Source organism: Miscanthus floridulus, chromosome 18 (assembly GCF_019320115.1).
Source record: "Miscanthus floridulus cultivar M001 chromosome 18, ASM1932011v1, whole genome shotgun sequence".
NCBI classification, from domain to species: Eukaryota; Viridiplantae; Streptophyta; class Magnoliopsida; order Poales; family Poaceae; genus Miscanthus; species Miscanthus floridulus.
The window spans coordinates 46,380,510-46,395,376 of record NC_089597.1 but is presented as its reverse complement, the minus strand read 5'-3'; the positions used below and the strand labels follow the sequence as shown (position 1 = coordinate 46,395,376).

At 43.6% G+C, this 14,867-nt stretch overlaps 2 protein-coding genes across 2 annotated transcripts; one reads left to right on the top strand and one right to left on the bottom strand.

Moving 5' to 3' along the window:
• Positions 1-2,407: 2,407 nt before the first annotated feature.
• Positions 2,408-6,988, top strand: LOC136521598 (aspartyl protease APCB1-like). Its single transcript, XM_066515346.1, has 9 exons — positions 2,408-3,112; positions 4,339-4,456; positions 4,676-4,884; positions 4,995-5,234; positions 5,669-5,813; positions 5,885-5,967; positions 6,033-6,144; positions 6,257-6,329; positions 6,413-6,988. Exons 1-9 carry the CDS (start codon positions 2,664-2,666, stop codon positions 6,553-6,555), a joined length of 1,572 nt encoding a protein of 523 aa, XP_066371443.1. The 5' UTR covers positions 2,408-2,663; the 3' UTR covers positions 6,556-6,988.
• Positions 6,989-7,127: 139 nt separating this feature from the next.
• LOC136520750 (aluminum-activated malate transporter 4-like) lies at positions 7,128-14,759 on the bottom strand. The gene is made up of 6 exons (XM_066514403.1): positions 14,242-14,759; positions 9,188-9,325; positions 8,823-9,092; positions 8,492-8,628; positions 8,257-8,403; positions 7,128-8,177 (listed from the first exon to the last, which is right to left on the bottom strand). Exons 1-6 carry the CDS (start codon positions 14,672-14,674, stop codon positions 7,440-7,442), a joined length of 1,863 nt encoding a protein of 620 aa, XP_066370500.1. The 5' UTR covers positions 14,675-14,759; the 3' UTR covers positions 7,128-7,439.
• Between the last annotated feature and the right edge of the window lie 108 nt (positions 14,760-14,867).

The following is a 14,867-nucleotide window of genomic DNA, read 5'->3' as shown; positions in this document are numbered from 1 at the left end:
ATCTATGATGTTTCTTTTACTTTAGCCCAGAAGGTTTGTACCCAAAATTAAGTTTCCTAACCACATTTATGTACTTTGATGTTTGTACAAATTTGTAATTAGTTGAAAAGTGGTTGCTCGTGAAAGAGGTATCCTAAGACTATCACCGGGCACAACGACATCAGAAATTTTGCTAGAAAATTTTGGTTCGTTTCACTACCTAGTAGGTCATATTTCCTTGCCTACCAGCCCTTGCCTTAGTAGGTCATATTTCCTTGCCTACCAACCCAAGCCTGCTCCTATGTAATCTATTAACGATTCTAGAAAATAAAGCAGATGAAAACTAAAATTTGAACTCATGATCTCTAGTCCCACATGACACATCTCTATCACTACAATATACAATTACTTGTGAGAATGAGCATAAGATGTTATAGCTTTATACTGCCATTTCCTAATGTTGTATTAAATTTTTCGACCGATGAATGATATCAAATGAAAAAAATCAACTATAAAATTTTACATATTGTCAAGCACTACGACTTATGTATAGGGCATGTCTCCATCTAAGATTATTTGAAAAATTAAGTAAAAATATGGGAAATTAAATTGAATATTTTGGATTCTAAATGACTTTAACTAAAGAAACTCGGTGACTACAAAGTTGTAGCTCACCATCAACCACTACAAATTTGGTACTAACCATGTCAATATTTGAGGTCGACATTTGGAAATTTTAAAACTTGAATATCAAAATCTATAGTTTTGAACAAATATTTGGTGTCGCAGAACCGACCAATTTATAAGAGTACAAGTACAATGGCAGCTTGCAAGCGGTCGCACTGTCATACTTGAACCCATATAAACCCGGTAGTCCGTCGAGTACCACGACGGGTCTCGATAAACGATTTACAACAGCCAAGATCGTATATGATTCAACATACATGTCACATATTACATAAAGTTCACAGATACATTTTCATCATCAGAGTATGAAACAAAGTTATTACAAACCAAGTTTGATAATCAAAAGCGGAAGAAAATTAAGTTTGAAAGCAAAGTGCCAAAATACGATCACAATCCACAAAAGCATGTAGAGGGGTTAATAAAGAAGCCTGCCCAAGGCTTACTCCTCATCCACAACGGGATAGAAGCAACTCTTGTAATAACCATGATACACAGTGCCATCTGCAACAATGGAAAATAAAACCCTGAGTACGAGAAGGTACTCAGCTAGACTTACCCGCCATAAACCAGAAATAAAATGACTCCAAGGATCATGCAAGGCTGTATAAGTGGAGATAGCTTGACAACATTTTGCATAAAAGCGATTAGCTCAGTTATACCATTATGATTCTGTTATCAAGTTAATTTTAACTATCCATCTCTAGATTAGCAACTACCCTGTGCCAAACATGTGGTATATCATTTTAAAAGCATACAATAGTAACCATAGCCAGTATTGTAATTCCATATTCATTTGAACCATCATGTTCCATAACACAGTTACTACGATGTTGGGGCTAGCCAAGTTTCTCACTATCCGGGAGAGACGGCGATTCGAATCGATTTCAACCAGCTATGAATTTATTCCTAATACAAACCCAAGCAGACCAGATCATTAGTCGTCTGAGGTCACCTTTGGTACAACTCAGGTCCACATTTTGCGGGTTCGTACCGCGCTGCACAATCGGGGACACCAAATGCCAGGACGTTCAGGCCTAGCCTGCCCTTGGGCTCAGTCTGGCTCCTTGCAAGGAGCGCACAACAGAACGGGGCCCGACCTAAGTTGAGCTACTCGGCTTCGCGGTCGGAACGAGTTATCCGGCCAGCTAAGTGATAGGCATGCGTTCAATCTTGTCAGAAGTGCCAACAACGGTACGGTCCTTAACCGACACAGACGGAATCACATGAGTCAACCTACACATAGACTCTGTCCGACCTCGATTTACATCACCCCATGGTTCTGTTCCATGGTAGCAAATATAGCCAACCGTGCTCTGGTATCCACCTATATCTCGCAGGTGACAGGAAATCACCCGACTTCTACCGGTCTAAGTATGGCTAAGCATATATTCGATCCTAGACCTACACAGGGTTAACGGTGTATATATCAAGGAATTTATATGCATCAGGTGGTTCCATTTAATTCTTATAACCTAATGCATCAATTATAAGGACTTAAGTAATCATTTGTAAAATACTAGAAGACTTAGAATGCTCCGGGGCTTGCCTTTCAGGAAGGACATGAGGACGATGATCAGGACACTCCAGAAGCCTGTCACGCCGTGAAAACAACCTATATAGCATTGATTGAATCTAGAAACGGACGCAGGTAGCCCACGAGTCCACGACTGGATTACCGCACCACCGTACCATCCAGCCAAGAGACGGCACCGTATCCCCTGCGTGTCATGCCAGTTACAGGTGGCCACGACAAAGACAGGCCACACCACACCGCCGTTGAATCTTTTGGGCAACTGATGGATGAATCGCGCGCCGAAATCCCCGTCCTGCCCCCACCTCCTTCGGGGGCGGACCGGTGATTCATATACCAAACCCAGTCCGCGAAACAAACCAGTCGCCGCCCTGCCTTCCTCCTTCCCTCGCAGGCAGAGGCACGCAGCTCGCGTGGCATTGCGTTTGCCGCGCGGCCTGCTTCTCTTCTCTCCAGCGACAGCGACATGGCCGCCACGCCGGTGACGTCGCCGTCGCCGGGTCCACCGCCGGAGGAGGACGAGGGGAGAAAGCAGCAGCACCAGCGGGTTCCCAACGGGTACGTTATGATCGTCGTCCCCAACGCCGGCCACGAGTTGCCCGCCTCCTCTCTTCCTCATGACGCCGACGCCCCAGAGGACGAGGAGGAGCGGCCGCGGCCGCCGGGGGCGACGTCCTCACTGTGGCTCGCGGCGGTGCTGGCGCTCGCGGCGGTGGCAGTGGCGGGCTACGTCTGCCTGTACGCGGGGCGGCTCTTGGAGACGCGGGAGGACGATGGCGGCGACGACGACCCGGTGGGCGGCCGCAGGTCCTTCCTGCTGCCGCTCTACCCGAAGCCACGCCGCGGCGGGGCTACGAAGCGGGCCAGCGGCGACGACTGGCCGCAGAATTCCACCGGCAACCTCTTCCCGGAAGGGTGCGTGTAGCCTCTTCAAGAATTCGGTTCCGTAGTTCTGTCCAACAGTATCTGTTCTTCGTCTTCCATTCCGTCTGCTGTTACATTCTCGAACAAGCTGGGTTTCTAGGAATTTGTTCGTTCCTTGTTGTTAATTGCTTTCTGTGGGGGAAAGGTCTGCTGCCTTCTTTCTCGTTCAATGCGCTTCTTGTAGTATGCGTTGGTCCTTGGGTTTATCACTTTATCGGCTCTCTCGTTCGCGGACACTCCTTGACAAATTCCGGTTTGTCGGCTCCAAATTGCGGACACTTTTTGCTCTATCTTCGATGATTTTGAGCTCGCCGCCTGATAATTGCCCGCATTTCTGTACACTTTCGCATGATTTCGAGTCTCTTGTCATTTCTCCCTTTCCATTCAGTTGGCTATACCATGTTTCAGGGGGCTCCACCAAGTTATTACAACGAAGTCTAATCGCTCTGCTGTTTGTTTTCGGGGAGTAGTTGGAACTATCATTTGTTTAGCGCTAGTTGCAGAGTTTGTACTCTAGTCGTTCCTTTACAGAATTGTGAAGTACGCTTGACCATCATTCCGAACCGTAACTGTAACACCCCAGACACGGCACACGGCCCACGGTCCACTCTATCGAGGGTGAGTCTCATCTACGTAGTAACCCGTTTATATTTTCATGCTCGCTTCGTGCAAAACAGTTAACCAAAGGTTACAACATGTTTTTGGCCTAGCTATTTAAGTCGATCCGGCAGGATTCAATGTTTGACTAAAGGCTGATGGCCGTCCTAAGATACAGTAACTCGCTTGATACAGTACCGTTTTTTGCCGCGCTACAGTGTCCCCAGCTACAGCCTCGGACCCGTGCAGTTACAGTGCCTCGGCCCAGCCAAAATTCTGCTCATTTAGGTGGGGATGTTACGGTAACTCTCTCAATTATTTGGGATTTCATTCAGTAGGGCCTACGCTCTCGAAGTTGTCTATACTCAGATGTACAACTGTTTTTAAATTTTGGATTAACAGTGCACTTTCCAATAAATTAGAGCGATACTGCTTTGCTGGCTTCGAAGTCAACACTCTTGCCAACAAACGGACATACTGTATAATAACTATTTGATGATTTAGATCGTCTTTTCTTGTTTATATATACATCCAACCGCTGTCGGTTGGCCCTGATCACCGCTGTTGTTAACATCGCATTATTTTCCTTCTAAATGTTAATGTCCTTATTACCTGTGCAGGCTATACTACACTACTATCTCATTGGGCAATCCTCCAAGGCCTTATTTTCTTGATGTTGATACTGGGAGCCATGCAACATGGATACAGTGCGACGCGCCATGCACAAGCTGTGCAAAGGTATGTACACACCATTTCAGCTACATGCTCCGTTTTACTACAATGTTGCTGCATGATGATCTTAATTAATAATTAGTGGTGAATTCCATGTGGCTTAGTGGTTGAGGGGCTGAAGTCATGGGTTCAAAGTCCCCATTTGAAGCTCTTCTTTTTCATGATTAGCTGGATTGTCCCAAGTTCACTGGATTCTGTAATAAACATTATTCAATCTTGTTACAGGGAGCTCACCCTGTATATAGGCCTGCGCGGACGAACCTAGTTCCTGCCAGTGATCCACTTTGTGATCGAGTCCAACATGACAACCCAAATCAGTGCGACTATGATATCAGTTATGCCGACGGAAGCTCCTCTATGGGCGTTCATGTAAGGGATAATATGCAGTTCATCAGTGAAGGTGGTGAAAGGGAAAATGCGGACATTGTGTTTGGGTATGAGTCCACCTTCCAATAACTGATAACATCATGACATGTATGTATAATGATGATTGTTGTTAGCACATTGTCTAAGAAACTAACTGCCATTTGTCCATCACATACAGGTGTGGATACGATCAGCAAGGAATTCTTCTGAACAGACTAGAAAATACTGATGGCATTCTCGGCCTGAGCAACCAGGCACTAAGCCTTCCTACACAGTTAGCCAGCCGAGGTACTATTTCCAATGCTTTCGGTCACTGTGTGACGAGAGATCCCAGTGGTGGTGGTTATTTGTTTCTTGGCGATGATTACATTCCCAGATGGGGTATGACTTGGGTCCCTATCCGAGATGGTCCAGCAGAGTAAGTTGCCTCTGTCTTATGGAAAATTATTTTAGTTCGTGTGGCTATCATTCTTTCCTTGGATGTCATGCATCATTTTTAGACATTGCGATATGCTGTGTTGCAACGTATCCTCAGCAATCTTACCAGTTCATGTCACTCTCTGAGACTGAAACCATAAAAGGGAAAAATTACTCAACTGCTTTTCTATAGCTCGTTACTCTCTCCCTATTATCACAGTCACCACATGCATCAGGAAATGCCATGAAACTGACCTGCATGCTATGTCTCTACTCAAATCACAAATATTTAGTTGCAAAAACAGCCATATATATATATATATATATACCCCTTTCCTATGAAATAAAATTGCACATGAATACGCTGTTATATAAAGTTGAAATAATAACAGTTAGGTATTATAACTGAAACTTTCTCTTTCTTGTGAGCTTCAGTGATATACGCAGAGCCCAAGTTCAGCAAGTAAACCACGGGGATCAGCAGCTCAATGTGCAAGGGAAGTTGACTCAAGTGATCTTTGACAGTGGGTCCACATATACATATTTCCCAAATGAGGCTCTTATAAATTTGATATCTTCGGTGAGTGTCAATTCTTCGATAGATGTAATCACAAAACAGGTCAATTCTTATGTTTTCTTTTAATTTAACAGCTGAAGGCTGCATCCCCGCGATTTGTACAAGATGACTCAGACAAAACACTTCCTTTCTGCATGAAAGCTGATTTTCCAGTGAGGTAACATGATTGAAATCTCTTAATTGAATATGCCTTTTTTGCTAAATTGACAGACATTTTTTCAGATCTGTGGATGATGTGAAATATTTTTTCAAGCCCTTGAGTCTGCAATTCGAGAAACGATTTTTCTTCTCCAGAACCTTCAACATTCGTCCTGAAGATTACTTGATCATCAGTGTAGGTTCCCATGTGATGTTTCTTACATCTGATTAACACTGTATACTCCATTTCCTATTTGAAGTACAGTAGTACACATACAACATCATGGTTTTCCTGGGATTCATTTCAGGATAAGGGCAATGTCTGCCTGGGGGTGCTCGATGGAACAACGATCGGTTATGATTCAGTAATAATAGTCGGAGGTATTCGGTGGTCATTTTCTTGACAAATTTCGACTTCCCAATCCATTCCTGCTAAATTTATCCTTATCTCATATTTGTTGCAGATGTTTCTCTTCGTGGAAAATTGATTGCTTATGACAATGATGAGAATGAGGTCGGGTGGATCGATTCAGACTGCACCAACCCTCGCAGACCAAGCAGAATTCCTTCCTTCCTGCGACGAGCGTTGCACAACCAACTTCTGTAAATACTACAAAGATGCTACTGTGAAATCAGCTGACCATGCTTGTTCTTACAGACGTGCAATCCTGCGTCTGAATTCTGAAACTGCCATGGAACCCTCCTCTTCTTTGGTTATAATCGTGTGGAGAAATGTAACTACGAGATAGAAAAACGGTTACAAGACGGGGAAATAGGAAGTAAAGGTAGATAAGCATAGCTAGCATATTGTACTTTGTATTCCCGCTGCCTGTATATAGTCAAAAGCAGCAGTCATGTTTGCTATGTTGTAGAGATCTCTCACTTTGTAAGATTAAAGTGGGGAAGCATAACATAATCGATAGCAGCAGTTGTGGTATTTCATTTTTTGAAAAGTTGGCAGGACCACTGCCATGTCATATAGGTTGGGACACTTGTGATATTTCTGATTGGTATTCAGTTTCATCAACAGTTTTCTGATCGATGGAATACTGTGAAAGGATTCTAATTCGCAAGACAGTCTACACAACTTTCATCAATAATACATTAAAGACAACCAAAACTAACAAATAACAAGAAATCACAGTGATACAAAAACCAAGATCAAATTTTCTGGTGAGTGCAAAAAAGAATGAAAAACAGGCAATTCACAAAATATACTTTGAACCCTTGTGCAACCAGCCAGGTGTAACATTATTTACAAGGCGCTGAAAACACAATACAGGAGATGCAGAGATCAGCATTTTACCATATATATATTGATGATTTCTGTGGCTGTAAACTGAACTCCAGCAATACAGCTTGCAATCATCTGGTTGCACATTTACAAGTTCAGTGTACATTCCGTACCCCCAAAAACAGAAACTGGGTGCCAAAACAGGATTGCATGGTCATCTGAAACTGAAGCCTTGCAGGTTGTCATCAGTGTCAACTCTAGAATCCTACCAATTTGAGTATTTTTTCAAAAAACCTAACATCACTTGTGCTAATTGCAGTAGGCTCCTCCACAGGATCCTTAAAGTTAGCCTTCTCACTCAACTCTTCAAATGCATTAACTACATTCTGTAGTCTGGCAACAAATTCAATCAGAAGTGATGCAAATGTAGCCAAGGACAAGGCACTTGCACTTTCATATGTTTGGGAATCCTCATCTTCAAGTGGTATGTTTGGATGGAATGATCTACGAGCAGGCCAAGAAAGTAGTGGCTTAAAACCGTCAATTGTTGATGCTGAATCAAATCTGCTCAGAAATGAATTTCCAAGAAAGCTCTTTGACTGATGCACTAAAGTTTGATCAACCATGGTAGGTTCCACCCCTCCATTGTTGTTTTCTTTGGCTTTGTTTTCTTTTTCCACAGCACTGGTGCCATCATTCTTGTTTTCTTTGTTCTTGTTTTCCTTTTCCACAGCACGGGTGCCATTTAAAACTTCTTTGATTCCTTGAGCTTGCTTGCTAGCATCCCATCTTTCAGTGTTCACCAGAAGATATGATGTCTCATCAATCTTTTTTTGCAACACTTCAGCTGCCATGTGAACTTCGAACAGAATATCTGAAGAACTCAGCTTGGTCATTGTCTTAACTCTGCTTCCAAGCTCGCGCAACACTTTAGCTCCTTCCTGTCCCACTCTTTGAATCTCTGCAGCAAATACCCTTCTACTTTCTGGTGGAGCCTAATGTCCATAATATATTTGTTTAGAAAAAAAAGATGCAGAGTCTCAACAGTTTGTTGTTGACATTAAATGGACAAACCTGAATTTCTGAAAGAATGCAACCATGTAATGCCATGACTGCAAAGGAACAGTGCCTCAATGCTCCACTAACTTTGGTGAAACTCCTCCAAGGATAGTTCATTGTTTTGTAAGGGCCATGGGGTGGCTCCCATATAGCAAAACCAAGCTGAAAACACACTAGAAATTACCTAACCAAAATTCACCAAAATACACATGGCAGACTGTTGATTGTTGAATATAGAGCAAGCACAAACCAGGGTTTCTTCCTGTGCTGATGCCTCAACAGCTGCCCTGTACCCACTATATAGAGGATCATCAGATGCTTGATACACAAGTATTTTTGAAGGAATCCTTTCATATTCCATGCATCTCAGATATCCATCAACGCAACCTAGAGCAAATGTACAATGAACAGTATCAATCATATAACTTGATGTCATTAATTTGGCAGATTTGGCAAGAAATAAACAAATCAGAAGCATATATAATCAATAGCTACTAGTTGACCAAGGACACGAAACACCATATTTTAACTTCTCCAGCATTGGAAATACTCTGAAGTTTGAGCAGCATGCAAGGTCATACCTTCCAAGGATTTTGCAACACCAGTGAAATTCTTTGCTATCAAGTTGTGCAAATCCTCTCCCGCCCAGATTGGGTAGATGCCTATATTGATTCCAAGACTGACAGCAGCACCAATAGCAATCAATATAAATCTGCTTGTAGCTGTATCAGTGAATTTCCCAGTGTTGTACCCAGAGACCATAACATAACAGAATGTCAACAAGAACACACGGAATCCATACTCATACGGCTTCATCTTCGGATGCAGCTTTGTCAAGGTTGTGACAAAGGCTACCAATATAAACAAGGAAAATTGCACTTTAGATATATTCATAGGCCCCATTGAGAAAAAAAAAATCGAATGCTCTCAGAATGTAAGTGCTCACCAACAATAAGGATGCTTGTTATAAGAATTACTTCCTCCAGTTTTCCCAGATGTTTGGACAATTCTGCAACTGCTAGAGCAAAAGCTCCTGCAGTTAGTGTCCCCAATCCCCGATTAAAACCTTTGCTTAAGGTTGCACCTGCATCAACACTGATTAAAATCAATTACAGAATATGAACAAATGAATTTGCAGGTGTGCACAGCCAGTGGACCCATCTTCTCCAAGTTGAAAATTTTCCATCTAAGCAAAAAATGAAAAAGAAAAAAAAAACAAGCACCTTAATAGACCAGTGACAAAAACGAAAGGTATAAAAAAGAACAGCTTTCTTAGTGGCAAATAAAAAACCTTCCCTCGTGGTTAATTAGAGGTACACTTATTTAAGTCCCAAGTACTCAACGAAGCATTTATCTATGTTTTTTTTAACTTTCTGCATCACAGAAACAATACCTACAATATTTAACAACCAATCTTACTTTTTCTTCCAAATTGTATTTGTTTAGTCCATTTGAGTAGCCATTATTCTCTGAGCTCTTACATTAGACCTACACAAAAAGGGTTTCCAAATAAATTTGATGATACCCATACTTTAATAAGCAATTGTGCCCGGATTAAATTTTAAGGTATGATAGTTTGGACTTTGAAGATGTCTCAAGAAGCATCTGGCCTAAATTTTAAGAAGTTGTGGTCCATCACCATTGTGAATATAGTTTTAATAAAGTTACACATCCCACTGCACACAGGTTGAAATAAAATATGCCAGCCAACAACATAAACTATGCAAGCACCATTTCTTAATCCATCTACCACCGGATCTTCAGCAATGTCAAAAGCCGCTCTATCACCAGGTCTTCGAACGATGCCAAAAGCAGGGGCACGTTCAACAGTAGGGATGAAAACGGTACGGAAATATTCCGAACCGAACCGCATCGTTTTCTACATTTGAACCAATCGATTTCGCATTTTTGGACAAATTCGAATTCGGTTCGAAATTCAGACTATCAAATTCGAAAATGGTTTAGCTTTTTTCCAACCGTTTTCTACTTTTCTACGTTTAATTCGGAGTGTACCGTTTTCTAAATTCGGTTTAAACCGAATTTGGTCCACTACGCAGTACGCACAGCACAGCCCACAAAGCCCACTCTACAGCCCAGCCCAATGACAACCCTAATCTCCTCAGTCCTCCACTCTTCCGACTCCTCCCTGGACCCTATTCCTCCCTGGCTCCCTGCCGGCGCCCCTAATCCCCCCGTATCCCCTATCCTCGCCGCGCGGCGCGAGTGGCGACAGGCGACGCGACCGCGAGTCCGCGACGGCCGCCCGCGTCCCTAGCCCACTCCCCAGTCCCCAGCCCGCCAGCGCCACCGGCCGCCACCCAGCCACGAGGCAGCGCCGCCACCCCGGCCATCGATGGCACCCACCGGAGCTAGAGAAGGGGGTTCTGCTCCTGGATCGAAGATCAAGGGCAAGTCCAAGACCAAGAGCGTGCGCCACCTTCTAGCGCCGCCGGCAGCATCAGCAGCGGCATCGGCACCGGCAGCAACGACTTCTCCAGCAGCAGGTACTAATTTAGGACCGATTGCTTGATTATTGCTTTTGCTATTGATGAAGCTTGGCTATTGTGGACCTTTTGCTTGATTATTTGGGACCGGCATGCACTGATTTAGCAATGTTTCACTTGGCTCTTGGCAGGATCAAGGAGTAAAAGGCCTTCATCTCAAAGTATTAGCTCTAGTGGAACTTGTGAAAGTCCAGCTACAGCAGCATCAGTGATGGGTTCTTCTGCTCCAAATGTTGACACCAGTTGCAGTGGTAGTGGCGCTGGCGCACCAGCAACAACCACAACTCCAGCGACCACAACTCCAATTAATGTCGATGATGATGACCAGGATGACGAGGATGAAGAGCAGGCTCACCTTTCTTGAAAGAGGTTCAAGAAATGCACATCGTCTGTCTGGAAGTATTTCACCAAGAAAAAGGAGGTTGTCGAGGTGGAGGGAAAGCAGTTTGAGCAGCTGTGGGGATACTGCAATTTCGCTAACTGCAATCAGAGGTATAGAGCTGAGGGCGTATGTGGGACGACTGCATTCAAGAACCATTTGAAGTCAAAACAAAGTATTGTGGAGGGACAACAACAGCTTAAAGTTGGTAAGAACCCTGGTAGTGAAAATGCTCATGTTCAGCCTTTCAAATATGACCAAGAAGCTAGCTTGAAGAAATTGAATTTGGCAATAACCATGCATGAATATCCTTTCAATATAGTTGAGCATGAGTATCTTGTTGATTTCATAAAATCTCTCCGTCCTAGCTTTTCAATAAAGTCCCGTGTCACTGTTAGGAAAGAAATAATGGACAAATATCTTGAAGAAAAGGAAATTTTGTATGCACACTTGAAAACTATCAAGTGCCGCTTTAGTGCAACAATGGATATGTGGACCTCATGCCAAAATAAAGGATACATGTGTGTTACTATTCATTGGATAGATGATAATTGGCGTATACAAAAGAGAATTATTGGTTTCTTCAATGTAAAAGGAAGGCATACTGGTGCAAAGTTGTCTGAGTCATTCACTGAAGTTATGGTTAAATGGTACATTGAAAATAGACTGTTTGCTTTGACTTTGGATAATGCTAGTTCAAATGAAGTGGCTGTCAACGATATAATTTCAGATCTGAAAGAGAATGCTAATAGTTCCCTAGTTTGTGATGGGATGTTTTTTCATGTTCGATGTGCCTGCCATATTCTCAATTTGGTTGCTAGAGATGGGTTGAAAGTTATTTCAGGAACAATCAGCAAGGTCAAATCACTTGTACTAGCTGTGAAAGGGTCTCCATTGCAGTGGGAAGAGCTTATGATGTGTGCCACCGAAGCTGGGTTGGATACAAAGAGGGGTATCTCGATGGATGTTTCAACTAGGTGGAATTCTACCTACCTAATGCGGAGAGATGTCTTGTACTACAACTACAAGGATGTATTTATTAGGCTGAAGTCTTCAAATCGCCGTAGGTATGCCAAGATTTCTCCATCTTCTGCTGAATGGGACAATGCATTGACAAATTATGGTTGCTTGAAGAAATTTTATGATCTCACTGAAATTCTATCTGGCACTTCATATCCTACTGCAAACTTATTTTATAGAGGTTTTTGTGATATAAAGCTCTTGCTTGGAGACTGGTGCTGTAGTGGAGATGCTACAATTAGAGATATGGCAATTGCTATGAACGACAAATTTGACAAATATTGGCAGCAGTCCAACATTGCTCTAGCTGTAGCCTGTTTTCTTGATCCTAGGTATAAGAAAAGGCTGATATAGTACTACATGAAGAAGTTCTATGGTGATCATTATCAAGTTGAACTTGATGAGTTTGTTACTGTGGTAAAGAATCTGTACAACTTTTATGTTAATTCTGCTCCTGCATCATCAAAGAAAAATAGTAAAGGGGCTGCACCTGGACCTAGTAACACAGCTGATATATTAATGGGAAATGTAGACCATGACCTAGAAGAATTCTTCTATGATGCAAGTGAACCTGCTATGGTTGAGTCAAATGAGTTGGAGAGGTATATTACAGAACCACTTCTGAAAATTGTTGGTGAGTTTGACATCTTAGCATGTTGGAAAAACAAGAGAGAACAATATCCTATCCTTTCGCAAATTGTTCGTGATGTAATGGCCATACAGGTATCAACAGTAGCATCTGAGTCTGCTTTTAGTGCTGCTGGTCGTGTTGTTGATCCCTATCGTAGTCGTGTTGATCCTGAGATGGTACATGCATTAATTTGCACAAAGGATTGGGTTGCTGCAGCAAGAAAAGGTGCTCATTTTATCTGTTTTTTTTAGTTAGACACACTTATAATTGCAGTAGAATAATGCATTGATTATTTTCCTTTCTCATTTTTTGTTCAGATTCTAAAATGGTTGGATCAATTGTGAGTGATCTTGAGGTTGAGGCTTTGGCTAATGTTGTGGCTAAACTGAAAATTGAGGTATGTTTATTGACTGCGTGCTCTGAAATATGCTAGTTGCTACATCTAATTTGAATTCACTTTGCAAACTTGTAGGAAAAGGACAAGGAGGGGGGTGAGGAAGCAAAAGACATGGAAAGTGATCCTGACCTCATGGATGATGCTGATGACTGTAGATGTTTTGTTATCTGTTAGTGTTAATTGCTTGTTCTAGACTTGTATTTGTGTGTCAGGCTGTCAGCTATTGTGTTAATACTTAAGACCAAGGGTCATGCACTTGTTAATTATTATATGCGCTTGAACTTGATCATGCACTTGGTAATTGTTATGTGCTTGGGTCATGCACTTGTTAATTGTTATGGACTCTACGGGGCGGTATTCCATATTGAATTTTCGTATACCGACCGTGTTCAACATAATTCTGTTCGAATTGGTTCGTTTTCGATATTCCGTAGGTTCGTGTTCGTTTTCGTGTCCGGCTTTACCGTTTTCGCTTTCGTTTTCGTATTCAAATGTAAATGTAGAAAACGGTCGAGGGGTTTTTCGACCGTTTTCATCCCTATTCAACAGATGGGCCAAATGGAAGAGTTTTCCTGTCTCTGCACGGAACAACTGATTCACTTGGTCACCTAAAAGTGGACCCGTGTGGTACATTGCTGGGAGTACAAACCTAACATCTCTTTATCATTGCCCAAAAGAAGAGATCTCATAATGACATTTTTAAGATCAGATGTGTCGGAACAGAGACATTTTTAAGATCACTCGGTCAACTGATCTCATAATAGCAGGCCCGAGTGATTTTGAATGCAACGGCAGTTGCTAATCTGCAGATCAGATGAACATTGGACGGAAGTGTTTATTCATCGCTTCGATTTAATACTATATATGTGGCCATGCTCCAAGAACTGATGTGTCGGAACAGAGACAAGGGCAGGGCAGCACAAAGATCCCAAAAGAAGATGAAGGCACGCAAGAGATTTGACAAACGAAGGAATTTCAATCAAGACTGAACAGTAGAGGGACCATAGCTAAAGATGACACCTTGAATTGAACGCAAGTAAACCCAGGGAAAGTCAAAGGCGGCGCGCACCGATGCTGAACTCGAAGACGACGACAACGGTGAGGATCGCCCAGACGGAGTGGCTGACGATGTCGCGCGGCTCCCGGAGGAAGACGAGCAGCGAGATGAGCGCGAGCGCGAGCGCGACCTTCCCCGCGAACACGGGCTTCCGCGGGTCGGCCCGCGCGAACGCCCACAGCTCCGCCACCGCGCCGCACGCCGCCCCCCACCAGCCGGCCACGGCGCCGCCGGCCCGGCGGAGAAGGCCCTCCTTGGGCCGCTGCTCCTCCCCGTCCCCGTCCTGGGAGGTGGTCGGCAGGGTCCAGGCCGAGGAGAGCAGCGGGACCGCCGCCCCGCGCTGGTCCTCCAGCGTCGACCACAGCGACCCCAGCCGCGCCGGCGGCGCCGGTGTTGGCGTTGGCGGCCGCGCGGCCGAGGCCACGGCCATGGAAGCGGTCGGCATGGGATTGTTTGCTCTGGGCGCTCGGGTTTGGCTGCCCTGTCGTGTCCGGGAGGGAGGATGTGCAGACTTCAGAGAAGAGAGAAGAGTGCAGTGCGCTGCTGTCTGTACAGTACGGAGTACTTTGTAGACGACGAGATCAGTTTTTTTTTTTATAACTGGCTATGACTTCCTTTTTTGAGTAAGAGTATATTAC

Coding starts and splice junctions, on each gene's coding strand:
- LOC136521598 (XM_066515346.1), top strand. CDS start 2,664: ATGGCCGCCACGCCGGTGACGTCGCCGTCGCCGGGTCCACCGCCGGAG. Junction 3,113..4,338: donor GGCAACCTCTTCCCGGAAGG/GTGCGTGTAGCC, acceptor TTACCTGTGCAG/GCTATACTACACTACTATCT. Junction 6,145..6,256: donor AAGATTACTTGATCATCAGT/GTAGGTTCCCAT, acceptor GATTCATTTCAG/GATAAGGGCAATGTCTGCCT.
- LOC136520750 (XM_066514403.1), bottom strand. CDS start 14,674: ATGCCGACCGCTTCCATGGCCGTGGCCTCGGCCGCGCGGCCGCCAACG. Junction 8,404..8,491: donor CAGCACAGGAAGAAACCCTG/GTTTGTGCTTGC, acceptor GTGTGTTTTCAG/CTTGGTTTTGCTATATGGGA. Junction 8,178..8,256: donor GCATTCTTTCAGAAATTCAG/GTTTGTCCATTT, acceptor TATGGACATTAG/GCTCCACCAGAAAGTAGAAG.